General features: G+C 42.3%; 1 protein-coding gene across 1 annotated transcript in view; it reads left to right on the top strand.

Annotated features, from left to right (window-relative positions):
* OVCH2 (ovochymase 2) overlaps nucleotides 1-27,837 on the top strand; it is a 996,115-nt gene that overhangs the window by 671,799 nt on the left and 296,479 nt on the right. The window contains exons 11-13 of the mRNA XM_078680899.1: nucleotides 2,228-2,368; nucleotides 10,366-10,496; nucleotides 13,794-13,893. Of these exons, the coding sequence (XP_078537025.1) occupies nucleotides 2,228-2,368; nucleotides 10,366-10,496; nucleotides 13,794-13,893 (372 nt within the window). The remainder of the gene's footprint in view (nucleotides 1-2,227; nucleotides 2,369-10,365; nucleotides 10,497-13,793; nucleotides 13,894-27,837) is intronic.

The raw sequence follows: 27,837 nt of genomic DNA, 5'->3' as shown, positions 1-27,837 counted from the left end.
ATCTTGTATTTGGTGTCATTTTTTTTATTCCTTATGTATAATTTTATAATAAGAGATTTGTATTTCTGCTCAATGAACAGTGTGATTAAAATATGTTGTTTGAAGTGAAGTACTTTCCCTACTGCTGCACAGACTGGGGTGGGGATAGTAAATATTCCTCCTCTCAAGTTCTTTTTTTTCATTTCTAAAGCGCACAGCTACTCCATGGAGTTTCCCGGTGCTAGTTTAGAAATTCAGAAGGACACATTAAAGAGTGAAAAGCCAAGTTTTAAGTTGCTTTCTGAAAGACTGTTCATTGTCCATTTGACGTAGCTCAGCAGGCACACTTTTCCAAGCTTGCGGGCCCAAGAGGAAGAAGAATCTGCCTCCAGTTTTTGCTTGTTTTACACTTGGAACTTTGGCAGAATGACAGAGGGATGAACGCAGAGTTTTTAGGAGAGAGTAGAATTGAATCCTGGAGGACAGATATGCAGGTCCAAACTTGTGCAAAGCCCTGTGCATAAAAGATAAAATCCTAAATGTGTTTATTTTTTTAACAGGAAGTCTGTGTAGGTTCTTCAGATGAGACGAGATTGAGGCTTGTCTGGGTAATCGAATAGCTGAATTGGCGGCTGCGTTCTGAACCGTTTGTAATTTCTGCACCAGATAATGTGGAAGTCTTGTGTAAAGGACATTGGCATAGTCCTATCTGGACAGGGCCAGAAGATCAGTAATCCTTACAATGTAGGGAGAGTATTTGCAGGAGCATGTGCCAACCACTGAGTCCAACTCTTTCCCTACTAATGCACAGATTGAAGTGGGAATAGTATATTTTACCCCTCCGACATCGAATGCTTTCCCTACTGTTGCACAGGCTGCAGTTGGAATAGGAAATTTACCTCTCCAAAGTCCAATGCTTTGCCTACTGTTGCACCCACTGGAGTCTGAATAGTCAATTTAACCCCTCAGAAACCCAACGCTATCCCTACTGTTACACAGACTGGAGTTAGAATAGTACATTTTACCTCTCCGACGTCCATCACTGTCCCTCCTGCTACACAGATTGAAGTGGGATTAGTAACTTTAAGCCCTTTGAAGTTCAACACTTTCCCTACTGTTGCACAGACTGGAGTGGGAATAGTAAATGTAACCCCTCCAAGTCCAATGCTTTCATTACTGTTGCACAGACTGGATTTGGAATAATAAATGTTACCTCTCCGAAGTCCAAGGCTTTCCCTACAGTTGCACAGACTGGGAGGGGAACAGTACATTTTACCCACTTGTATTCCAACGCTTTCTCTACTTTTGCATGGGAATAGGAAATTGACCTAGTCTGATGTCCAAAGCTTTTCCTAATGTTGCACAGACTGATGGCAGGGTGTATAGTACATTTTACTCATTTGAATTCCAACGCTTTCCCTATTGTTGCACAAACTGGAGTGAGAATAATAAATGTAACCCCTACAAAGAGCAACGTTTTCTCTACTATTGCACAGATTGGAGTGGGAATAGTAAATTATGCTCTGCCGATGTCCAGTGCTTTCATTACAGTTCTGCAGACTGGAGTGGAAATAGTGTATGTTTTATTTGCTGATTTAAATACTTTTTTTTTAAATTGTTGAATTATATATTACTATTATTTGTTTGTTTAATTTATATTATTTTTTATCTATAGATTTTATTTGAATGTTTGTAATATTTGTTTTAATTTCTTGTTTTTTTTACATTTGACTAATTTGGTGATTTAGTTTAATGTTTTATACTTGTTTTTCCATATTTTGTCTGTTTATTAAGATATATAAATATATATATTTACATAGTTGTGCTTTTTATATTAGTAAATAAAAAAATGTAATATAAATTAAAATATATAATCTTATAATTATTGCCACATGATATATGTATATATAAACATATATTTATATTTAAATGTGTGTGTTTATATGGGAATATATTGTTATATATTTTTGAATATTTAAAAATATTCGTTTAACAACGCCGTTTAATTGTTATATGTAAAAATATGATATTTTGGATTATTTTTGACAATATTAATGTCAACAATATTTTTGTCATTGATATTTTTGACTTGATATTTGTGTAGCACGATATTTGTTCTGCCAATATTCTATCAGAGATCCCAATTAATTAGTTTATCTTTGCTTTAATGTTGGACATTTACATTTCTCCTTTTTTGTTAATCTAGTATTGTAAAACAAACATATTTATTATAAAATTACATTTTCAGGGAAGTACTGTGGAGATGTTCGTCCATTGCCCATTTTGGTTTCATCTAGCAAAGTGCAACTGAAATTTGTCTCTGATTTTAGAGAACGTAGAAGTGGATTTACGCTGCATTTCAAAGAAGTCCCGCACAACACAGTTCCAGGTAATAGCAACTTAAAAACTGCGATCTTCTTAATTTCTAAAATATTTAATGGGTGTTCTCCATATTGTGTTAATTAATGTGTTTATAGTAAAAAATGAGATCTGCCTACCCGTCAAGTGCAATGCAAAAATATTATCATGATGGTTCATGTTGTAATCAAGGAGAAGTTACAGAGAGACCCCAATAGCATTACCTAATTTTAACCATTCTGAACGATGACTGAAATCATGCATTTCATATCACAATTAGTAGTTCATTCCATATCTTATTGAACAGCTCTCAAAGGGGCTGATTACACTGGCGGGCGGACATTGTAGCGGTGTTTGGGACCACCCACCAGACATGCAGCGGTCCCACCACTGCAATTAGGATATGCCCGCCATACTGGAGGGCGCATCCTGGGCTTTTCACATTGGGTTGTGCTGCTGGCTGCACGCATGTGAAAAGTGCATGCGCAGCATTTCCCTACACAACGTGGCAGGCACCATGGGTAACCCCCAGTGCAGCGACAACCCCCCCACACAAGGGAGGCCCGCAACGGGCCCCCAAACCCAATCCCTGCCAGCAATGTTGCCATGGAAAGTCCTTCCTAAACCCACATCCTGATCTGGTGGACGGTGCCTGCTAGGCACTGCTACTATTTCAGGGGCCCTGCACCGTCTGCCAGGCAATCAGTGCGATTGCCTTTGGTGGAGAATCGGCGGACGGACTTTGCGTCCGCTGCGATACCCACCGCCATCCCAATTTGGCGGGTAATGAGCTTGGTGATGGCGGTAGGACCGCCACCGCTGGTGGCGGTCCTTCCGTCATCATAATGACCCCAAGATTCCCAGATCCATGATCTAGGTAAGTATCCCTGGCCTTTCTTTGCCTCCAGACTTCTGTCTAGTCTTCTAACAACCTTTCTTCTTTAAAGTCCAAGAATGGATCATGTTTAACAGAGTCACACTATAACTTTGGTCTGTCGAAATTAACAGTCTGGCATTTATGTCCTTTTCATTCTGTTGAGACTGCTCTAATGTCTCCCATTACATTACCTTGGTGCACTATGTCCATGCTCATACTTCTTCACTTTTTAGCTGCCTTCATTACAGCTAATCTGTCTCCTTTTTCTGGCATTTCCACCTGCCTCAGTGATGCTGTTAATGATCTTGGGAGGTCCTGTTCTTATGCTTACATTAACTCATCTCTTCCTCCAATGGGTAACTGTCAGGGGCTGCTCCTGGGCCCTCTAGCCTTCCCACTGTACACATATTGATTCTCTTTCACCTCTGTGGTAATGACATATTATTCATCATCTGACCTGCCTTTGGTCAGGAGCTCGCTCCCCCACGACCGCAGCACCCCCTAGCTGTGCCAGTGTCCCTGACCCCCGCCCACGCTGCTGTTCGCATGTTCGAGGCCCTCCTCCACCCGCAGGCTTCCGCCTGCGCCTCATCCCTGGTGTCTAGTGGGTTTCTGGTAAGCATCGCTAGACTTGTGCATTGTGCCTTATTGTAACTGTTTTACTGTGCCCTTTTTTATTGTGCCTTGATTTATTGTGCCGTTCTTCATTCGTTTCCTTTGTGCCTGTTCTGGTTTTCTGCCTGTTCTTGCCCCTTGTGCGCTCCCCTTTGCCAGCTCTCTCTGAGCCGCTTCCCTGCCGCTGCCTCCCTGCGGCCCCGCCCCCCTCGCGTCCCCATTCGCCGCTCCCTCCCGCCTCCCAGCTGCTCCTCCCTTCTTAATGGCGGTCGCTGCGCGACCACACCGCGCCTGAGGCACGCCAGCGGCAAGCCTGTCTGTGCCCGTCCGCGCCTGGACCGCGCCCTGCGCCAGAATCCCTGGACCCCGCGCCTACCGTAACGACAGACTGCACTACAACTTGCACTCAACACCGGACGAGACCACCCCTGCTACCAGGCCATCCCGAAGCATGCACTTCACCTGCCGGAACTGCAGCTTCACCAGCATCCAGCCCGCCAAACCACCATCCAGAGAACCCAACCACCTCAGATGCATCCTCCTCAACACCCGCTCCGCTCGCAAGCACGCCATCGAACTTTGGGACCTCCTAGATTCTACCCCCCCGACATTGCCTTCCTGACGGATACCTGGCTGAACGCCACCTCAGCGCCAGACATCGCCATGGCCATCCCACAAGGCTACAAGATCTCCCGCAGAGACCGTGTCAACAGAGTCTATCTTCAGGGCCAAGCTGAAAACATTTCTCTTTGCCAGATAGCGGGCCTTCCCCTCAGAACTTCCTCTGAACACGCTCGCATCTCAGCGCGGGGACACGCCGTTGTGTGTCACCATTGCGCTCTACAAGACTGCCTATTATTATTATTATTATTATTAATATTAATCACCATCGTCCACAAAGACACCCTCAGAGTCTCGACCAACACCGACGACACCCTCACCACTGCCGAACACATGCACTTCCAGATCCACACCGACCCCAACACGACCCTCAGAGGAACATTCGTCTACAGACCACCCGGACCACGACCACAGTTCAACGACACCATCGCCGACCTCAAGACCTCGAGAACAACAACGACGCCAACTCCACCACCCTGATCGACAATCTCCCCAACCTTGGACTCAAACAGCTCGTGACGACCCCCACCCACGCCGCTGGACACACGCTAGACCCCATCTTCTCCGCAAGCCCCCACGTCTCCTTCAACCACACCATCGAACCCCACTGGACCGACCACAGATGCGTCCAACTCACCTTCAAGAAACCCACCACACACCACCGTGCCCAACATTTGCCACGCCGCTGCTGGGGCAAGGTCACCGAGAACCATCTGACAACCACCCTCGCCCTGAGACCACCCACTGACCCCATCGACCCCGACACCGCTGCGACCAACCTCAAACAGTGGATCACCGACTGCGCCAACACCCTCGCACCTCTCAGGATCTCCACAACTAACCACACCAACAAGAAAGCCGCCTGGTTCACCGAAGACCTCCGGACATCCAAGTGCACCTGCCAGAAGCTGGAGAAAAAATGGCTCCATGACCGAACACCAGACAGCCACACAGCCCACAAGAACACCACCCGCAGACACCACCAATTCATCAGGACCACCAAGAGGACCACCTTCAAGGACTGCCTAGACAACAACGCACACAACACCAAAGAGCTCTTCAGCATCGTGAAGGAACTCTCCAACCCCAATGACATTCCACAATCACAGGACCTGTGCGACTCCCTGGCCACCTTCTTTCACCACAAGATCACCGACATCCACGACAGCTTCAACTCCGACACCCCCGCACCCACCACCGAGACCTCCACCCCCGACCTCCACCCGCACCAGCCGCTTGACAGCCTGGCCCACCGTCAGCGACGAAGACACCATCAAAACCATGAAATTCATCAACTCTGGATCCCCCTCCGACCCCTGCCCTCACCACGTTTTCAACAAAGCCAGCACAACCATTGCACCCCACCTCTGGCAAGCAATCAACATCTCCTTCGAGACAGCAACCTTTCCGGAAAGCTGGAAGCACGCCGAGATCAACGCCCTACTGAAGAAACCTAAGGCGGACCCCAAGGACGTCAAGAACTTCCGGCCCATCTCTCTGCTCCCATTCCCGGCAAAAGTGACAGAGAAGATTGTCAACAAACAGCTAACCCGCTACCTCGAAGACGACAACATCCTGGACCCTTCTCAATACGGTTTTCGCAGCAACCACAGCACCGAGACCACCCTCATCGCCGCCACCGACGACATCAAGATCCTGATGGACAAGGGAGAAACAGCCGCCCTCATCCTCATCCTCATCAGCAGCCTTCGACACGGTCTGCCACCGCACCTTAGCAGCACGCCTCCATGACGCCGGAATCCAAGAGAAGGCCCTGGCCTGGACCACATCCTTCCTCTCCGGCTGAACCCAGAGCGTCCACCTCCCACCCTTCCGCTCAAAAACCACCGCGATCATCTGCGGCGTCCCTCAGGGATCTTCCCTCACCCCGACGCTGTTCAATATCTACATGGCACCGCTCGCCCACGTCGCACGACAACATAACCTCAACATCATCTCCTACGCCGACGACACCCAGCTGATCATCTTCCTCACCGAAGACCCCCACACCTCCCAAGCCAATCTCCACAAAGGAATGAAGGCCGTCGCCGACTGGATGAAGGGCAGCAGACTGAAGCTGAACTCAGACAAGACGGAGGTCCTCATCCTCGGACCCACCCCATCAGCCTGGGACGACTCCTGGTGACCCACATCGCTAGACACTGCCCCGGAACCCACCGACCACGCACGCAACCTGGGGTCATCCTCGACTCCGCCCTCTCCAGGACCAAGCAAGTCAACGCAGTCTCCGCGTCATGCTTCAACACCCTCCGAATGCTCCGCAGGATCTTCAAATGGATCCCCCCCGGCACGAGAAAAAGCGTCATCCAGGCCCTCGTCACCAGCAGACTCGACTACGGGAATGCCCTCTACTCAGGAGCAACAACCAAGCTCCTGAGGCGACTACAATGAATTCAGAACGCCTCGGCACGAATGATCCTCGACATCCCCTGATGCAGCCACATCACACCCCATCTGAGAGGCCTACACTTGCTCCCCGTCAACAAGAGGATCACCTTCAAACTCCTCATCCACGCACACAAATCGATACACAACACGGGACCTACATACCTCAACGACCGGCTCAGCCTCCACACCCCCACCCGCAGCCTCCGCTCTGCCAGCCTCGCCCTCGCCTCAGTTCCTCGTATCCGGAAAACCACGACCGGCGGCAGATCCTTCTCCTACCTCGCCGTCAAGACCTGGAACCCTCTCCCTACCAGCCTACGACAGACCCAGGACCTGCTGGCCTTCAGAAGACTCCTCAAGAACTCCCCACAGCACCTTGAGACACTCACGGGTATGTAGCGTGCTTTAGAAATGCTGTGATTGATTGATTGATCATCCCTGTGCCCTCTTTTTGACCTCTTTACTCAAATACCAAACTGTATCACCACTATCAACTACTGGTTGGTTCTAAAATCCTTCAAGCTTAAATATTCAATAATGGAAATCCTCTGTCTTCCAGCCTCCTCAAACCCTTTAATTTGTGTCCACCAATCTCTTTTCTGTTTGTGATCTTCCTCCCTCCTTACTATAACGTACACATGCTTCTTCAACACCACCACAAGTGCTGTATGTTGATACCTGCTCCGTAGCAAAGGAATCTGCCCATAAGACTACTATACACTTAAGTCCTTCAGAAATACAACGGTTGATCCCTGAGTATTTCCTCTTATAACTAAAAATTGTATCAGGGAATTGCTGTGTCAGACATAGCTACAAATTCTTCATAATCACACAAAAAAGTGAAGAGCAATTGGAGTAAACATGGCAGATGTTGCTGATTACATTATATAGAGAAGTGCATGCAAATCAAGGGAGTGGTTAGTCCCAAAATACAAAATGTTCTACTAACAGAGTCATCACTAAATTAATACAAATAATTCACTTTGAACTTAGTGCTTCTTACCCCCATTTCCACTATCTCTACTTACTGCCAATACCCTTTTTCAATTGTGTTCAGTATGTTAACCTCAAAAGAATAAGAGGCTAACTGGGCAATTTTAGGATTTGACCCCCTCTGCCCCCCGACAAGAATGATGCAAAATGATGACAGCATAGAGCGCTTAACTCCATGAAACTATTAGCATTATTTTTGAAAATAGTTAATATTCATTATATCGGAATGTCCTGCTAATTTGACAGTGTATCTGTCACATTAATCTTTTTCTGGTACAACTAGTACATATATTACATGATTTGCATTAGGACAACAGGCACAGGAAGGCACAATTGAGTTATGACTCTCAGAGCTGGCTGATCACTTCCGCAGGAATTGAGTTTGTAGAGAGTAAAGGTCTGTGATTGAGCAGCTCGGTATTCTACTGTAGTGGGACAAAGAAATTGAATGAACAATAGTGGGATTGTACATAATTGGGTTTAAAAACAGGAAGGACTTGAAGGTTAGTTGAGAGGTTGAGAAGGTGAGTGTTAGGAAACGAGGTTAGCCAATGTGGGATAGCCCATTAATGATTTTTAAAGATCAAGATGCAGAGATTTTACTGCGCTCAGCTGCTGTTCATAAGCGAGAAAGCCGGTCATCTGTGGATGGGTTGTCTGTTGTTAAGGGATAGCTATAAACAAGGGAGACGAAGGTAAACTTAATGAAACCCATAAGTTGACCAATAGAGTAGCCTACTATGTTCAAGATAATGGTATTTAAGAAGGGCCTCGTTGTATAGTAGGCAGATCCCTTTGCTACTGTGCAGGTATCTACATGCATAATTTGTGGTAGAGATGAAGAAGCATGGGTGTTTGATAGTGGTAAGACAGGGATTTGATTACAGAAGTGCAAAAGAGGGTAAAGGGATAATGATTTATGTGCCATTGACATGGAGGTTAGAGATAATCCAAATGTGTACAGTGGGGAGACTAGAGAACCCTGGAGACAGTTACCCATTGGAGGAGGAGAGGAGTGAATGTAGGCATAGGAACAGGACCACCCAAGGGTGGTACCAGCAGTACCGAGGTAGGTGGCAATGACAGGAAAAGGAGACAGATTATCTGTAATGAAGGCAGCTAAAAAGTGAAGAAGTATGAGCATGGATGTAGTACACCAAGTTAATGTAAAGGGAGACACTAGTGGAGTCTCAACAGAATAAAGCATATATAAATGCCATACTGGTAATTATCAAGTTGTTTGTCAGACCAACATTATAGTGTGACTCTGTTAAACATCAGGCACTCCAGGACTTTAAAGAAGTAAGGTTGTTAGAAGACTAAATAGAAGTCTGGAGGAAAAGAGTGGCCAGTTCTTGTGTTTTTTTTCTGGAGTAAGACAACCAGTGCAGGAGAGAGGCAAGGATCTGAAATTTATGATGTAAGGGCAGAAGGGGCTACAGGGAGATGTGAATAAAAAGTTAACAAATGCGAGGACATGGTTGAGGAGATAAATTTGGCATGTACATTTGTATGGGGTATCATGAAAGACAGAAGAGCATGAGCTATGAACAAGGTAGAGATTTAGAATTCTGTACATACTGGAAGTCAATGGGAAATATGTAGATGTGAGTGTTAACTTTGCTGTGAGCTTAAATTGAAGCATGGTTAGTTTGCCATCAGTGTTTAGGATGACAGCGAAGAATGGTGATAAAGTCTGGAAATAGTTTCTTTTGGCAACATGGATAGTGCTGATTTTCTCAGGAGTCTTATGATTGTACAAGGCTACACAGGTTACATTTGGAAAACAGGTAGCATAATATATTTTTTAATTAAAGTATAGACATGTGAACATACCCACCCAGTGTTTTCCAACACATTTTTTATGAGACTTTAATGGGGGAGGATAAAAGGCAACCTATTGTCAAATCCAAAATTGGTCTATTTTTCAGGCTGCAACATAGTTAAATAATGCATATTACCTTACTGGTAGCATGAAGTTGAGCAAATCTAGTCTCAGGTTACAATACTGTAGGTTTATATTTACTAACACTACTCTGTCAAGGCATCTCTTAGTTACATGTCATCAAGACAAAGGTCAAAAAAGAATTAATAGTAAGAGTCATAATGAAGGATGACTTAGCAAACATCAAACATTGCTGGAGAGCAAATGGAAATCCTGCTCAATGAAGTTCACATTTTTACAGTGATTTTACGTGGTTTGTTACTTTTGGTAAAGAGATGATGTTAGGTTTGTATTCACTTTATCAGACACTGTTATGATGGTGATTCCACTCTTAGATTACCTGTAAACTTAGAGGTTTGAATGACCTTAAATTTGCTATGATCTTTTTAACAAATGCTGGACCTCATGGATGGATGCATTAATTGCCAATGTCTGATAAGTAGCTTTGTGTTAACATTGGAATTTCTTTAGCTTGTATCGTGATATTAAAGAAAAAGTGTAGTCTGATTTTCTTTTTAAATATTTAACAGTTTTATTTATGTGCAAGTAATAACTGTTTTTTTCCCAGATTCGGGGTGTGGGTCAACATCTGTACTTTTTGAAGAAGGGGAGATCCAAAGTATGAACTATCCAGGATCATACAGCAACTTGGCAAGTTGTCACTGGGTTATTCATGCTCCAAAACATTGCATTGTGAAGGTACTGTTCAATATAGTAGTTTCGGGTCTTTTCACATTGGTCTACTATATTTATTGCCAATTATTTTGTTTCAAGCCTCCCTGAGACTTGAATAAAAATGACAGAGACAATATGCACTGCACAACTTACTGTATAAAAAAATATTGAAAGGAGTATTTAAGCAATTCAGAGTTCTAAGGAGCAGCCCAAAATATTTAAGCATGAGTTTAGCCAGAGAAAATACGCCCCGTGCATTATGATCTCAGAATAGTTTAATTATTGCAGACTTTGATTTTACCAGTACTGATATTAGCTGACTTCAATGATGTTGTCAAAAACAAGATATTCATTGTCATAGTCAATTTCACCATTGATGTCATCAAACGAAAGATATGTAATTCATTAAAAACCCATGTACTCCATTAAAACAATATACATTTTCAAGTCCATATTAGTATTTGACTGATTTAGATTTTAGCGGATGGGTTATCCTGCCACAACGGTGACGGATATCCCGCCTGCCCAAATATAAATCCCATAGGCTATTATGGGATTTATATTTCGGCGAGCAGGATATCCATCACCGTTGTGATAGAGTAACTTGAATACCAAAATCTAAATCATGCCCTTAATATTTCAGCATTTCTGCAGGTGTACTTTCAATAATGTATACTTATGTACTTTTACAAAGTAATATTATTAATATTGATTTTATATAGCTAGGGAAGCAAGGGGTCTCACTTAAGTGAAGTGTGGGATTGTTCAGCATCAACTTCCTCTTTATAAACAATCTAGGAGGCAAATTTATTTTAATTGATCTTCAATACAATCGGTCTATAAAATTCAAAGTGAAATAGGAACGATTGATGTTATGATTCTTTCTGGGGATACCATCTGACACCAATGCAAGTACACTGTTTTGTCACAATTTAATTAGTCACTGGACTGTAAACGGCAAAGGGTAATCACAAATGACAACAGTAAATCAGTACTTCAAAACTACTCGGGACACAAGCAGGAACAATAATATTGCATGGTGAAGCAAACAACAGCACAAATGTTTTACAAGGATGAGTACATGGAATTACATTTTCTGTGAAAAATGGCCCTTCAATGGCCAGGACCACATGGATTTCAAAATCAACCCCAGCCTTGCTAAAGAGAATGGATTCTTTAAAGAATTTACCTGGCCTTGTCAATCGGCAGTGAAGAGTTGTTTCCCCCACACATTCCTACTCACTGCCCTTGCATGCCAAACTTGCCGTAGGGTGATTTGCTTATAAAGCCAAAAAATATTGAGCTACAGTTGCCTCAACTTCATGATACTTGGACATCCCTAAACGTTAATTAACATTTATTTTGCTTGATGAAGAATCCTCAGCATGCTGATGATCTTAGAAAATTATGTCCTGCCTCAGTTCTTCCCTTCTAGGGAAAGACTATTGAAAGTTGTGTATCTTCTCAATAGTTTAACATATACCTGACAATTAATTGACATTTTAAAATGAAGCTTTAGATGGGAGTTTAACACTGAGGTCTTGTTCTAGATTGTCTTGATGTGCCGTGCATACTAATGGATTGCCATGATTTATTTTCTGTCTAACACACTGTCAATCATCAAATATTGTATAGGTATTAATGGTCTAGTCCTAAACGGGTCCATATCATATCATATTTGACAAATCGATCTCAGCTGTTCCTCAATGGTAAATCCTCTTCCACTCCTGTTAATCGAAATCAACGAGTAGGGCAAGATTCCATTTTGACTCCAAATGCTTTTAATCCTTTCCTAAACCTTTTTTGTGTTGTCCTTAAGAAATCAGTACCCTTGCAATCTTGCTATCAGTCGCAGTTCAAAATCATTGAACTAGTTTCTGGACAAATGACTAAACCTGCTGTCTCAAATTAATGCTACACCTTAAAGCACACAGCCCTTAATCAGACCACTGTATGAGATCAGACAGTTGAAATCTGAAAAAGATCTCAACACATAGTAGTATCTTGCACTGGCACGACATGATAATGACAAAGGTGCACCTCACGCCTCTCATGCCAGGTTTTTGTGAAGCATTTCAGATTGTTACCAGAAACAAAACATTTGACCGTGTCACACATGTTACAATTACACCAATGACTGCCTATATAACTGTACAAAACTCCTTTTTCCAAAGGTATTTTGCATTTGTCTCAAGCTAATATGTTTTTCTAATCACCACCTTAATCTCCTGGCTCTTTTAAGGGTTCTCTTCTGGTTCTTCTATTCTCTCCTGTCTTTGCCATTGTTGCCTTTCCCTTTTCCATTCTTACATTGTCAATGGCAGCTTGTGAACTTTGAAAGTGGTAGAGCTCAGTTAGTCACATCATCTCTACAATATCATAATGCACAAGTACACACGAGGACACACTCATTCACATAGGCTCTCTCTCAAACAGACACACATCTTCACTCATATATACATTCATGCACGCTCAGTCAAAGACCCCCTTCTTCCCTCCTTATCTATGTCATCCTCTAGTGCAGGCAACTATAGAATGCGGTGTAAGGAGGGAGACCCTGGCCGCAGAGAGAGCAGCAATGTGGTTCAAGGCTGATCGCTTATCAGGAGCCAGGGAATAATTGCATGCCCTTGCTGCTGCCTCACAGACACACACACAGTGCATTCACTGAGTGATATTGAAGTTGGCCATCTATAATGCTTCTAGTGTATCTCTACCCTACTCTGCTGCTCTTCCCGGCTAAACTAGGCAGTTGAAGGCTTTCTGACCATGCTATCAATCTCCCCTTCTCCCTTCTTTAAGTGTTGAGAGGCTTCACCCCTCATGCCCATATGGACAGGCTCCCCCTGTACATCACCCTTGAGTGTTATTTTTCCTACTCTTTCTGGTCCTTATATTGCTTGAACATGGCATCATATGCCCTCCTCTCCTCCAGCCTTTTATTTCCAACTTAATCAGGTTGTACATATCTCTTTCATTATTTGTAAGTGTCCCCTCCACTCACCTGTTTAATTCACTGATTGTAGTTTGTAAATTAGCATATTTCATTTTTCTTCGACTATATGTGTGGATGTATATTATGTTAACACTAGTATTGTTGTGCCTCAGTTCCATAGTGCTGTTGATTGTACTTTATTAAACAGCAAAAAGTAATCAATAAATCTGTAGTTCACCTCATTACTTTGTGAAGAAAAATATATCAAACGTAAATTAGGCATGGAGTTCACCCCTAATCACGCCTTCTACTTTGTGGAGTTATAATTCAAACAAAAAAGTACTTCTTGAAACACAAATAATGAAGTTAATCAGTATTTCCTTTAGCTCACATTCCAGGACTTCGATCTCGAAGAGTGTAAAAGCTGTGGATGTGATGCAATGCAAGTTTTCAATGGTCTTGTAGAGGAAGAAGAGGAACTCCTAGGTGAGTCTTCACCTCAATCAGTAATATATTGATAAACTTATTATTGACAAAATATTATTCAATATCAGTTTGACTATAGAGCTTTCAAGAAAAAGCAGTTGCTAATTATTCCAATGAAACTGGAAGTTTTAAATTCTTCATCTGATTTGATTGCAATTTTCGCTTTATATAACTTATTTGATATAGCGTTGTACTAGGTCATTGGAGCAGTGCAATGCTTCAGCGAGAACATTTTTATTGTAGCAGTAGCAACTCGAACAAGGGGTACTGTACCTGGGACAAGAAGGTGTGTGGGGTGTCTTTGAAATGAAATTACAGAAAACAGGGGGTGGTGGGGGATGAGACATTAATTAGAACAGTATTAGACAACAAAATGTACTGTTGTATTTTTGCATGTTTGCGTTACAAATGTTTACAATTTGATAATCGGAGAAATAGCATGATTTGCATACCTAGAGTTACATAAAGACAGAATTTTCTAACTCACACATGAGAAGGTTTTATCGATGTGATCTAAATTTACAAAAAGTATGCATAATTTATGCTTTAAAAAATGTCACTTTTGGATGGAGCAGCAGAGTTTCTCATTGCAGTATAAGTGCAGTATTTATGGGAATGCAATGTGAATGTTATCACACGCTAGTTCATTGGTGTTGTCAAACATTTGCAGATGCATTACCACCACCTCCATATTACTCACCAAAGTCCATGCTCTCTAAGGTACAGCTTATACTTGAAAATCGCATTTTTGTTACTAGAATAGAAACATTAAAACTATGGGCCAGATATATTATTCTCAAAAACCAGTTGCAAATTGTGCACCAATTTTTTGCAAAGAAGTCACATTTTGCAAACTGACCCATGTACGAATAGGTCGGTTCGGAAAAGAAGGATTCAGACTGGGTTGCAATTTGGCTTACCTCATTGATATGTATGATTGAAGATCATCAAAAGGATGGTGGCCAGCAGACCATCATGTCTGTGATTACCTGTCAATAACGTAAACCTCTGCTTAAAGCAAAGTGGCTGTGTTTATAAGTTGGTGGTCGTTCTCTGAATCTTGGCCCACTCCCCCGAAATATTTTTTTATTATCTCCTTTGAGTGAGTCGGTACCTTTTCAAGGGTTTGTGACTGGAACAGCAGTAGCAAACCATCAGTGCATTACATAACAAATGGCAATTTGGGAGTGGCTTTCTAAACATGACGATTTTAAACTGCAACTCAGTATCCATTTCTAAACCCATTTAACGAATTGGTGACCCTTCACCGAATCGGGAAATGGTGCTAGTGCATACTTAAGTCCTTTTGGTGGTTGCCAGCCCTATGATTTGGGGAATCACAAGATTGGCGACCACCACATTTCTCCTGTCTGTATCATCATATCTTTATAATATATTATGCCTAATCTTTAATCATTGAACCTCAGAAAGAGGGACAGTTCTCCCAAAGAAATCTTAGCCTCAGGATAATGCAGATTACTGGGAAGTAATCAGGCCACCACCACCTCTCTAGTCCCAGAAGAATACAGCAAGGCTGAGAGTAGTACCATAGAGAAGAACACTAGTAGAAACACATGACTTACCTTGCAGAAATCCAGCTTCCACCAGCAGAGTGGGTTGCTCAAATAAGGGCTTTGAGGAGACTTCATATATCCAAGCAGGGTAATAACAAAGAAATCTAAGAATGCTTAAAATGTTATTTTGATAATCGTCAGAGATGGAAGTTGTCAAAGTAACAATTCCCCTAAAGAAATTAAGGAATGCAAAGACCACAATTTGATGGTTACAATGTTTTAGAAATTGTACCAAAACAATGCTACAGAACACAAGAAGAATGAACACACAACCCTATAGTAAAGCAACAGCATTCAGGCAACTAACCAGTGTAAGATCTAAGACAAAAACATGCAAGTCACGTCCAAGAATTGCATTTCCTGCTGGTGGAAGGTTAGAACACCAGAGATCAAGAAGAATATTTTGAACTGAGAAAATGTGCCATCATGCAGCCCTAAGTTGAAGCGCTAAAAACTAGTATAAACAACTTACATTGCAAGATTATTTAACAAGCGTGTCGAAGAGATAAATGATTAGTTTTGCCCACATTAGTGACTGTTGTATTTTCTCCAGTGGTTGTTGGATATATGTTCATTGTGCATTGTTTTGATAATAAGTATAAAATGAGTAATCAATCAATGAAAGCATTCACATATGGGGAACATTTCTTGTCTCGAAGATAAAAGTAATTCAACACTACATGCCTGATAGCAAGTTACACAGTACTACCTTAATCGTGTAGTAAATATGAAACCAGTATATTACCAGTAAAGCCTCATGAAATTGGAACTTACCATGTGGGACTACTTTTTCGGTCACAAAACTTAACAGAATACTCAATTCCATGAGACATTAACACATATGTTTACCACCTGATTCAAGGCAGGTGGTAAATGTAATCCAGGACAAATGGGTGGGATGGGAAGAGGGAGATAAAAGTGGTGGGAGTAGGAGAGAAGGGAAAATTTCCTTTATGGGGAGCATTGTATGTTCCACCTGTCAAAATAAATAGGTAATAAGGCTTGTCTACTGCTGCAGCCAAAACCCCATACAATTTGTCCAGCCAGAATTACCAGCTGGATATTTCAGATAGGGTTCTGCCAAAACATGTGTGGAAAACCTGGCACTCAGACTAAGGCAAAGTGAAATTCCAGCAAACGCAACAAGATGATGGACGGAGTGCTGAAACCTTTCAACCACTCACCCCAGTCAAGAGATCTGGGTTTCATCCATCATTCTTTTCTCACTATGCCACCCCAGTTTGGACCCAGCCATACACAAATCATTCTTGACCCTGCTCCTCATAGGAACAGTCCAGCCCAAACTGCCAGGCCAGATCCTCCTCGAACTGTAAACTAGCATCCAGGGACCGTTTTCGGTGTCTCACCCCTCAGCAGCCAGACTAGCTTGAATCCAGGGGCATACCCTTAGCCACCTAGGGTGAACATAGCAAACACATGAAGATGATGGACGGAGTCAAGAGACCTTGGTTTAATCCATTGTTCTTTTGCTCACCATGCCACCCCAGTTTGGACCCAGCCATGTGCAAATCAGTCCTGACCCTACTCTTCATGGGAACAGTGCAGCCTAAATGAAGAATCCATTCAGTTGTGTTGCTCAGTTAACTCAAACAAAATCAGGGTCTATGTTGTAAGCTGGTGTTCGTATGTTCCTAATCACCCGATTACTAGATATTTTTAGACTTGGAGTTTGAAAACAAGAGAAAGAACTAAGGGCCAGATGTAGGTAGGCTATTACCGGTCGGTAACGACGGGTAATAGACTTTTCCTATGTAGGAGGCTTTTTTACCGATTCGGTAAATAACAAATCGGTATTTACCGATTCGGTATTTACCGAATCGGTAAATGAGATGTAGGAAGCACTGTAGACAGTGCTTCTGGGCTTTAAGCATTCGGTATTTACCACCAACTATTAGTTGGTGGTAAATAACGAATACCTATGTAAATGCAAATATGTGCATTTACACCTGTGCCATGTGACAGACATACATGCCCTTAGGGCATGTATGTGTGCCACATGTGCACACAAGCATTAATCAGGGGTGCAGCAGGGTGTCAAAGTGACTCCCTGCCACCCTTGACTTTTTCGCAATTTTACCGAATCGGTATTTACTGATTCTGTAATTGACATTCATTCCTATGGGCCTCCAGGCCCATAGGAATGAATGGCAGATACCGAATCGGTAATTACCGATTCGGAAAACACTGAATCTTAACGATTCTGTATTTTTTACAGATTGATTACCTACATTGCATTTACCAATTCGAAAATACCGAATCGGTAAAATTCGGTATTTTCGGATCGGTAAATTAAAATTACCTACATCTAGCCCTAAGCTATTGGGTGTTTCAGGTGCACTACCGGAAGATGGATGTATGACATTACAATGCATGCTTTTACCACGCATGCCGTTACAACGCAGTTTTTACAACGCATACCATTACAACGCATAGCGCTTTGGGGTGCTGGATAGTGAATAGTTTAATTTACTATTCCAACTCCAGTCCCCGTGGACACTAGGGAAGTTGTTGGATAGTAAATTAAACTTATTCCCTATCCTAGAGCGCCCCCCAGTGCAATGCGTTGTAATGGTTTTCGTTGTAAAACCTGCGTTGTAATTGCACTGTGTGGTAAAAGTTGCGTTGTAAAGGATGTTTCCCCCGGAAGATACATTCTTTCATGAATCCTTCTATTTCACTGAGACTGATAACTTGCTGTCATTGAATGAAAATCATATGATCTTACATTGCACGTGCCAGGTGCATTTATCATAAGTAAGAAATTACATCATCACGTTCTAATGGCACAAAAGATGAATAATTGCATCATGCAAAGTCTGTGGAGAATAATATACCATCTGACCAGAGCCAGTATTTTTCTCCAAAAATGTTTCTTGTCCTAGCTTCTTTACTTGACTTTCTTTCATTAACGCTGTGAGGATCTGGATTATTGATTACGAGTAAAGCAATGGCTGTGCTCCATCCAATTAGGAATTATGTGGCTAAAGCAGGTTTCACATGTTTGTGGATATGTCGAGTTTAGATGCCAGCTGAAGTCTTCAATTTTCGTACCAAAAGCTCAGACTGGGACAAAATGAAAACTGTAGGAGATTAAATCCTGTTGCCGCTGGGATCAATCAATCACTCAATCAAAGAGCTTTAATTGATTATTTAAAAACAATAATAAAAGCTTCACAAATTTAAATATACCATCATTCAAAGAAAAGAAAATAGGATGAATAAATATTGTTAAAAGCCTACATGACTTTAGAAAGGGCTGTCTTTAGAAAACTTCCAACATTAAAACAGACTTGGATGTTTGGTATAATGCACAAAAAGTGCAAAGCAGGCTTCCTGAAATCCATATAGTTTGAGAATAGGTTTTAAAAACATTTTAGTAAATGGTTCATAGTATTTACAACAACAAAAATACAACATGTTCAAGAGATTGCACAGAGGACTCATCCCATGGACAAACTAAGACAGAACCATTTTCATATTGGTTTCTAGGGGAAAGCAAAGTAAGGTTCTTATGGTCCTTGTCAGAATGTGCCTAAGAGTGACCATTCGCAGGGGTTCAAGACCCAGATCAAGTACTGCTCAAGATTAGTTGTTTTGGATATTGACAAAATCCCATAGAAGGGGTTTCTTCAACTGCTGTAGTTCCCTGGTTAGCTGGCAATATTTCATAAAGAGTTGTTTGTCCCAGGAGATATCAGCTTTAGTGAGGGAATGTGGAGCAGAAAACCTTCTTACAATTCAAGCAGTCACCAATGATCTCTCTGTTGAGGGAGGTATTTGCCCATGCGGAGACCCAGAGAACTAAGGAAGCCACCTTGATCTGATCAGGCACATAGGAAAGGCCCAATGCCTCATGGAGAAAAAAGTGCGGGTCGAGGGTAGCAGGCCGATGTGACACAGACAAAAACCGTTCTCCTCAGCCTGAATTATTTCAACATCCTGGTAGCCCTAGATACCTGCACAGTACATTATGACTGGCAAACATTTGTGCTGAAAAACCTCTAATAGAGGCAAGACTGGTTTGCTGCCTTCTCTCTTACAGATGTCAAACAGTGCCCCATAGAATGGTTAAAGCTTAGGCACTGGTTGGCTATGCAGATCGGCTATGCAGATTTCTGATCAAACACATCCTCCAAATATGGAAAGTCAATGACCCGTTCAACATGCCTGCTTTTGATCCAAAATGAACCTTCATTACCAGTCCTGGGGCAGAAACCATATATTTTTTGGGATAAAATAGTATCCAAATCGAAATCCTCCATAAATGTTACAAAACTACTTATTAGGGACCTCAGGTCATTCGGGGTGTGGGACAGTAGCCCAGCCTCATCTGTGTAGAGCAGAGCCAGGACAATGTTTATCCTAATCATTTCTGTGTTCTTCCCTGAAACTTGTAGGTGTTCATTTAAACCATTTTTGTAGGGTAGAAATAAAATGGGTGGTCTGGAAGCAGCCCATGAGGACATGGCTCAAGAACGTCAGTACATCGCCCCTGGTCCATATGTAACAGCTGCACATACCCCGCAATGTAAGGCCTGGAGAAAAACAACAAGGTTCTCGTCAAGCCCTAAATCGGAAAGGATTTTCCAGAGCTTACTATGGGTAACTCGTTGAACGCACTGCTTAGGTCCATAAAGGAGATGAATAGCAAGCACCCTTTAGCCAGCATATACTTGCTGTTGACTAAGTGGAGGATACAACAATGCTCTATGGTGCCACGCCCTTCCCTAAGCCCATATTGTATAGGGGAAATTGCATGATTGGTATTCGCCCACTCCTCAATCCTGCTATGGGTGATGCGCCCAAAAACTTTGACCATCAAATCCAGAAGCAAAACTGACCTATAGCAGCGTGGGTCATTTCTGCAACCCTATTCATTCCTGTAAACAAGGACGACCACAGCTGTGTCCCATGGCTTAGGTAAGCCACTAAGAGCAGCATTGCTAACAACATTTGTGATAACAAGAGCCCAAAAGTCCACATTTTCCTTGAATAGGCCTATTGGGACCCTGTTAGGCCCAGGTGCCTTCCTCTAGAGCCTGTCATTAATCGCCGCCCATACCTCAGTTATTTCAAATTTAATTGACATTGGGAAAATAGATCTTCAGAATGACAATCCCTAAGGCCCGTGTTAGAGTAAATGGCTTTAAAGTGAATAACACAGTGAACATCACTAAAATTGGACCCCAAGCCTTCAGCCAGACCTTCAGAGATCTTGTCCGCATCCGGAGAACCTGACTGGATCAGTGTCTCCTCCCAGGTCATCAGACAGCATTGAGATACTTCGTTAAATGGTGCACCCGCCTTCTTTAGCATCCCAGAGACACAGGACTGACCTGAACATATTACCCATGGTGTAATATTTTCGAGAGCTTGTCCAACGCGTCCACAAGTTGCAGCAGGCCTTTCTCACACCCCCACTTAAGACCACATGTAATCAGTGGACACACCACCCTTTGTGGTTATAAACCCGGAGTTGCCTGCCATACTGGGGTTCCTCCCTCGCCCACCGGGAACCAAGAAGTCGACCGGATTTGGTCTTCCCTGATACCCCGCAGCTGGGTTGGAATTATCACTGGCCTTGCTACATCGCATTAGTTCCCTGCATCACCACACAGCCCTAAAGAAGTCATGTGATGAAAAACGTGTTGGCTGATTGTTTTCTTTTCTCTTATTAAAGACATTTGAATCACATACTGGTGTTGACCACAGGTATTTCAAGTGAAGCAAGACATTTCCACTATAGTGATAACCCTATTACGTGTGCCCAGAACTGTATTCTCAGAGGTCTTAGGGTGATTTATGATTTTCCAGAACCCTCCAGTATCCTTATGTGAGGTGGCTGCAACCTGGGCCGGACTGGGACCCACAACCGGCCCCGGCAAAGTGCTCGGCCAGCCCCCCCCCTCCCCACTGCTGGAGGTGCCGCCGAGCTCAAAAGCAGCCCAGTAACAAAAACGGACCCCAGGGGCCCAAAACCGGCACCCAACCATGCGGTGCACCAGGGGATTGCCCGGTGGCCGCTATGGCCAGTCCGGGCCTGGTTGCAACTAAACTATCCCATATCTCCTGCTTAGCCGCCTGCTTTCTGCCTTTAATAGCTATTTTATAACAGCACGATAGGCTCCTACTCTGGCAGTGTCTCTAGGAGCAGACATTCAAACTTCTCGCAACTGCTTATTTGCAAGCCTACACTTCTTGGCAAACCAACCCGGTTCAGGGTGTTTCCAGGGTGTTTTCCTTATGGGTAGGTTGGATGAAACATTTAGCAAAATCAACTCCCCGCTACCTGACCATGACCATGTGGAAAGATGGCGGTGGGGCCAATCACAGCTAGAGATTTAGCTATCCCTGAAAAACTCAAGAAACCCCAGAGGGATTGTAGTCTCTCAAGTCGAGATAACTGTAGAAAGAGTTAGTTTACCAATGAGGAGGGAAACCAAAACATAATGAATAACAGAACCTTCTCCCTACCCAGTAAAAATAGGAATATCAAAATCAGAATCACCTCTTAATTCCATTCCATTATACAGGCCAAGATCGAGTAAAAATGTATACAGATTTGCACCCCTATGATCCGGATTTCCCAAAGTGCAAACCTCCTGGAGCACCTGGAAGGGCTGAAGTACAGTGGGATTAGAGCCCAGCTTGGTTTTAAACCCCACCCTGTTGGAATATTAAAAAACCTTCTTCGAAGACAATGTACAGTTAAGAACAAATCCTCCGAGTTACATGAGGAATTATTTGGCCCCACTGCATTATAAAAATTATTAAGACAAGCAGTAAATTGACTGGGAAGTACCACCCACAGGATCTATATCCCTGCATGTTTTATGGGGACTGAATATATCTTGAAACTACATGTTGTGCGAGCTAAGACCATAATACCCTCACTGCCCCTGACTCTCAGAGATCTATGGGCTGGCACACAGCAGCTCTGGTATCCTTTCCACTTAGGGTGGTCCGAACAGCAGGTTTTGTTTAACAGGATAAGGTCAAAAACAGCAATGTAGGTAAGCCATCTGAATCAGCCAATTTAGATGTTAGACCAGTCATGTTTCAACAGATCAGTTTCACCCTAAGATCTAAACAACCATCTGGGCAAAATTACGCAAGGTGTAACGTTGTCTCCCTCTACAGCTCCCTTAAGCTCACTGTTTGGAAGGGATGAAGCAACAGTCCCATTTCAGCCCGAATAACTGATCAGATTCCATAAGGCTACATGCCCCTATGTGGAGGGTTCAGTTCATCAATATACTGGTATCAATCCATGTCATTTAGATCTGCCAGGGGTGTAAATTGGTTGTTGCATGGTAAAGTGGAATCTACCCCCTGAGGCGGGACTTGCAAAATCATGCCATGTGTCAGAACAATACCAGCTTGTGAATGCATGTAAACAAAACTTAAAAGTTACAAATTTATGTTTTCTTCTACAGGAAAAGGTTGTCGTTGTTCCTCAAAAAGGACACATCTAGCAAGTGACGGGTATCTAAAGTTTATAACACAATCTCCACAGACAGCCTTAACAGAAGGCCCAAACCAGTCCACCCGATGAATCATCAAAATATTATGATAGTCCAGCAAAGAGAAACTTGAATGTATTGCTAACCAGTGGCACACCTCATTCTTAAGTTGGTCATGAGACTCTGTTTGAGGTTTTTCTAGTTTTGGGACATTCTTCAAAATGGCGAGAAAGGGTTAGCTTTCAGGGGGTAAATGAATGCGCGAAGGAGAGTTACTATGACAGGGATTGGAATCAGAGTAGATACAAAGAAGATTGCAGTCCGGTCTATTAAAGGTACGGCCCATGAGGCTGGTGGTAAGGTGCCTCTCAGGAGCCCCACTTGCTATTTGGGTGACATTCTTGACTGAAGCAGAAATGTCCCTGGAAAAAGAGGCATCTTGCTAATGGGTGGCTGCCAGATAGATGGCAGAAGGATTCACAAAACCTGAGGGCCTAGGACAAGAATTGCAAAAACTGGAGAAAAATGCAACTTTGGCTTCAATCTTACTAAGCCTATCAACCAATGGTACCAAACAAATGTTAAGGGTATCTGCAGGTTGCACATAAATAGGGGCCCAAGCTGAAAAATACAGGGAACCCGGAGGTATATCAACCAAAACAATGGGAGAACCAGGATTGATGCGTTTGTAGGCACCCTTCCTGCCAGGTGTAACACGTTTTAACTTTCTCCACGACCTGGGCCCCAAGTACCTCAACGACCGCCTGACCTTCTACACACCCACCCGCCAGCTACGGTCCACCAGCCTCGCCCTCGCAGCCGTACCACGCATCCGAAGAGCCACCGCCAGAGGAAGATCCTTCTCTTACCTGGCTGCCAAGACATGGAACTCCCTCCCCATCCACCTTCGGCTGACCCAGGACCATCTCGCCTTCAGGAAACAACTCAAGACCTGGCTGTTCGAGCAGTAGCATACCCCTTCCCCCAAGCACCTTGAGACCCTCCCGGGTGAGTAGTGCGCTATACAAATGGTATGATTGATTGATTGATTGATTTAGCTGCAGGATGTTAAGCACAAGTTTGTTTTTAGTGACCTTTGTGGATCACCCTGAAAAGGATTGTGATTATTATTTGAGGTTGACTCTCACCCCTAAACTAGTACTCCAGTTTCTTACACTGCCCATCCTAATATGCTATTAGACAGCCGGTTTGTCTGATTTGGAGTTTGTGATCCCGAAAACATTTTTGACTGTGCACAAATCCCATTTTAGGAATCAATAAACGTTTTCTGACTCCTACAATGGTAGTGCAAGTGGATACCAATTATGTATTTGGAAAGTGTGTGTTTTGGGATTTCCTTTCAAATATCAAATCAGTATTATATGTGTCAATGGCATGTGACTGAAATTACAGTTGCAAATGATGGAGCGAGATAGAAAACAAAATTTTGTTTAAACTCGTGAAGTCACATTTCCATAACATGAATAATAATATTAATGATTTGTGATTTGTCGTGCTAATACAACTTAGATTAAACTTTACACATGGGGGGGACTAACATGTGTGCTCATAAACGTGCATAATTGTTGCATCTTTTTGTTCGTGCAAAATAATAAAATAATTTATTGTTTTCGTTTTTGTCATTACTAACTGCTGCAAACTTAAAAGAAGCATGTGCTTGTTTTGCTTTTCCTTGTCTGTGTGATGTCATTTCTACTATTCTAGGTGCATATAAGTCTCATGGAGTAACGGAGACTGGTAGATATAAACGCTGCTTTATTTGTTTGCATTGGCTAGGTAACATTTTGATTAATCGGGTGGGTTAATTAATTAGTAAATCTTGGGGTGGATACAGAATCTACATTATTTCTTACATTAATACTTTTCTTGTGTTTGTTTTATACTAGAAAACATAAGTTGTCTACTTTTGGGCCTAGTCTGCCCGAGCTACAAAATACTAAATTTTACTTCTGCAAAAGTGCTGAGACGCCCATTCTGAAATAAATTGTTCGTCAAAAAGCTGCGTTCACAAAGCAAAAACTGACGTGCTATCATCATTCTGTCGGACATGGCCAAGGTCGAAAAAGAACATTTTGTCAGTCCTTAACTTGGCATCCGCGGAAGTCAATTGGAAGTCAATGGACGCTGCGAGAATGACTTTATACAAATGTTGCAATCCTAGGAAGCTCCTGGTTGCACTCGGAAGGGACAATGGTCTCTAAGAAAAGTGACTTAATGGAAGTTTTTGAAAAGTGGGTGACATGTCACTTGTCACTCTCAGCCAATGGGACGTCGAAGATTTCTGAAAACTTTCCTTTGAGTAGTTTAGTTAGCGTAGAAAGGTATAAAAAGTCATGCCCCTAGGGATGGGCTGGCTGCTGCTTTCTGACTTTCCGATGAGGGTGAAGTGCTGTCGGACTTTGCGTGGAGCACGTAAGAATCCTCAAAGAACTTTACTTTAATTTCTATCTATTTAGCTCAGTTAGGGAATTAGGTTTTAGAAATGCTAAACTTTATATATTTACTTTAATTTTGATTCACTTGCTTAAATTGTATTTTACTTACGTTTCTTTACAATCATGCTTGCTTTATTGCAAATAAAATTCATTTATAAAACTATCAACTTATATACCATAATTTAGTAAATAAAATCTTACTTTTGACAAACAAGCTGGTCTTGATTATTCAGGAGTGTAGGTTACTATTAGCTAGATCACGTCGCCAATGGTGGTCGTTTAAATGGTTACGTTTTATTCTAACGACAATATTCTTTCCACAGATGTATAAAAATGTATATAGTTTGTAGATAATGTGTATATAGATTTAATCTGACCACCTGATTCAGTAGGCCCAAAATATATCAGGTTTATAAATGGGTCCAAATTTTAGTATAGAATTTTGTTTATAGGTTATGAAGTTGGGTAGCGTTGTTTATGATATATTTTCTATAGGCCGCTGGATCAATTCTCTGGTAGCAGAAATTGATGGTTGCTAAGGGTAACCAAGGTAATATGTTGGTTGCTAAGGGTTACTAAAACGTTATGGTATGGAAATAGGATCGATGTTTTAACACATGTTAAGTTAGTTTTTCGTGCTATCTGTAAGCTATACCGGTATAGATTGTGTGGCGAGAAATTAGTCACGCAAGCCATCTGTTCTGTTTGTAGTGATATCGCCGAGTATCACAAGAGGTATCGCCGTGTACCATAGTGTTGTCGCCGAGCAGCACAGTTTTAGGGCTAGGTGTGAATCTTGTATAGTGAGGGTTTTCTAAGAAATTAGAACAGCATGAGAATAGGGACAAAGCGCCTTTCATAAAACTCACTGTGATAAGAGTATTAGTTATATCCGAGCTTGAGAGAAGGGTAAATTAGCGTCGGTGCATGATTATCTATAAACAGGTTAGAGTCCTGTACGGGTACATGTTTCATATCTATAAACAGGTGAGAGCCCTGTACGGATAACGTCGTTATTTTACTAACGGTGCATGATTTCTATAAACAGGTGAAAGTCCTGTACGGATTTCATGTGTGTTTGAAATTAGGGAATTTTCAGTGTGAAAGTGCGAGTTTGAATTGTATTTTATGTTCAAGTGGAACTCTTAGAACTTTCACTTCGCGGTGGGTTCAGAGCAAAGCGAGTTCATAATTATACGTGTTAGAAGGGTGGGGTAAAGGTTACTCTACTGACAATTGAATATTATCCTTAGTGTGAATAGCGCCGTCTATTCCGAAGTGTGGATACTTGAATGTATGTAAACTATTCTAAATAGTGAAACGAACAGATGTTGTCCTTATAGTCATTGTTAAGAATTAATTTACACTGAAAAGTGTTCTTAAAATGGCGCTGTGAAAAGATTTTGTGAAGGAGGGGTAAGCGCCAGGAGTGAGAAACGAGAAACCGCAGCTGCTGTGTACGTCACAGAGCCGCGCTGGGATTGGGTGACCTACGTCACAAGCTATATTCTGATTGGCTCTTGAGTCTCTGACGACCTGTGAGTTGATTGGTCCTTCAGAAAAACTCCAATCTTATTGGTTGAGCAGAAAAGTGACGTAGCTCAAATGTCATTGGCTTGTTGGTGTGTTTCGCGCACGGATTGGTTGTTTTGCGGAACATCCCGGAAATATTTTACGAACGATTTTGTGAATTAGATTTAACTCTTAAAAATGAGTTATCATTTTAAACATGTTGAGAAAAAGCCAACATTATTTCAGAAGTTTAAGAATTTATTTTCACCTGACAAGAAAATCGAAACGCGAGGTGGTAAACTACTTCATAAGTATAAAACACCTGCAGCGTATATGGAAGGTGAATATGGATATCATACTGTCTTATGGTTCGATAGTTGGAAACGCTATACTAAGAACGACGGTGTTTTAACTTGGCCTGATGATGGTTCATTTAATGTAAAAGTCTTGAGAAATTTACGAGAGAAAATGAATGCTCTTGTTCCGAAACCGAGACCAACTCAATTTGAAGCTTTAGTTGAGTGGGAAGACGAGATGTATCAGTTACAAAGAGAAGCTAGTGGAATTAAAAGACCTTCTAAAAATCCACCTTGGAGAAGAGAAACTCATGAAGATAGATTACGAATGTGGAGACAGGGAAACATGAGTGAAGGATTGTATTTAATTCATGAAATGGTAATGGGTACTCCTACAGGGAAATCTATGGAAAGTGAATCTGAGGATGCAGTTATGGAAGAAATATATACAACTGCTAGAAAGAATCAGCCTTTGAGACCTCCTAGATCATGGTCTACTCCGGTGGTTTCTACTGAAACTTCACCGAGTGCACCTCCAATTAATGAAGCTCCTAAACTTTATCCAAATAATTGTGAAATCATTGAAACTCCTAGAAGACCAGAATTCGAGAATGCTCGAAAT

Source organism: Lissotriton helveticus, chromosome 3_1 (assembly GCF_964261635.1).
Source record: "Lissotriton helveticus chromosome 3_1, aLisHel1.1, whole genome shotgun sequence".
Taxonomy (NCBI): domain Eukaryota; kingdom Metazoa; phylum Chordata; class Amphibia; order Caudata; family Salamandridae; genus Lissotriton; species Lissotriton helveticus.
Note: the sequence above shows the minus strand (reverse complement) of the source record. Positions and strands in the feature narration are given on the sequence as shown.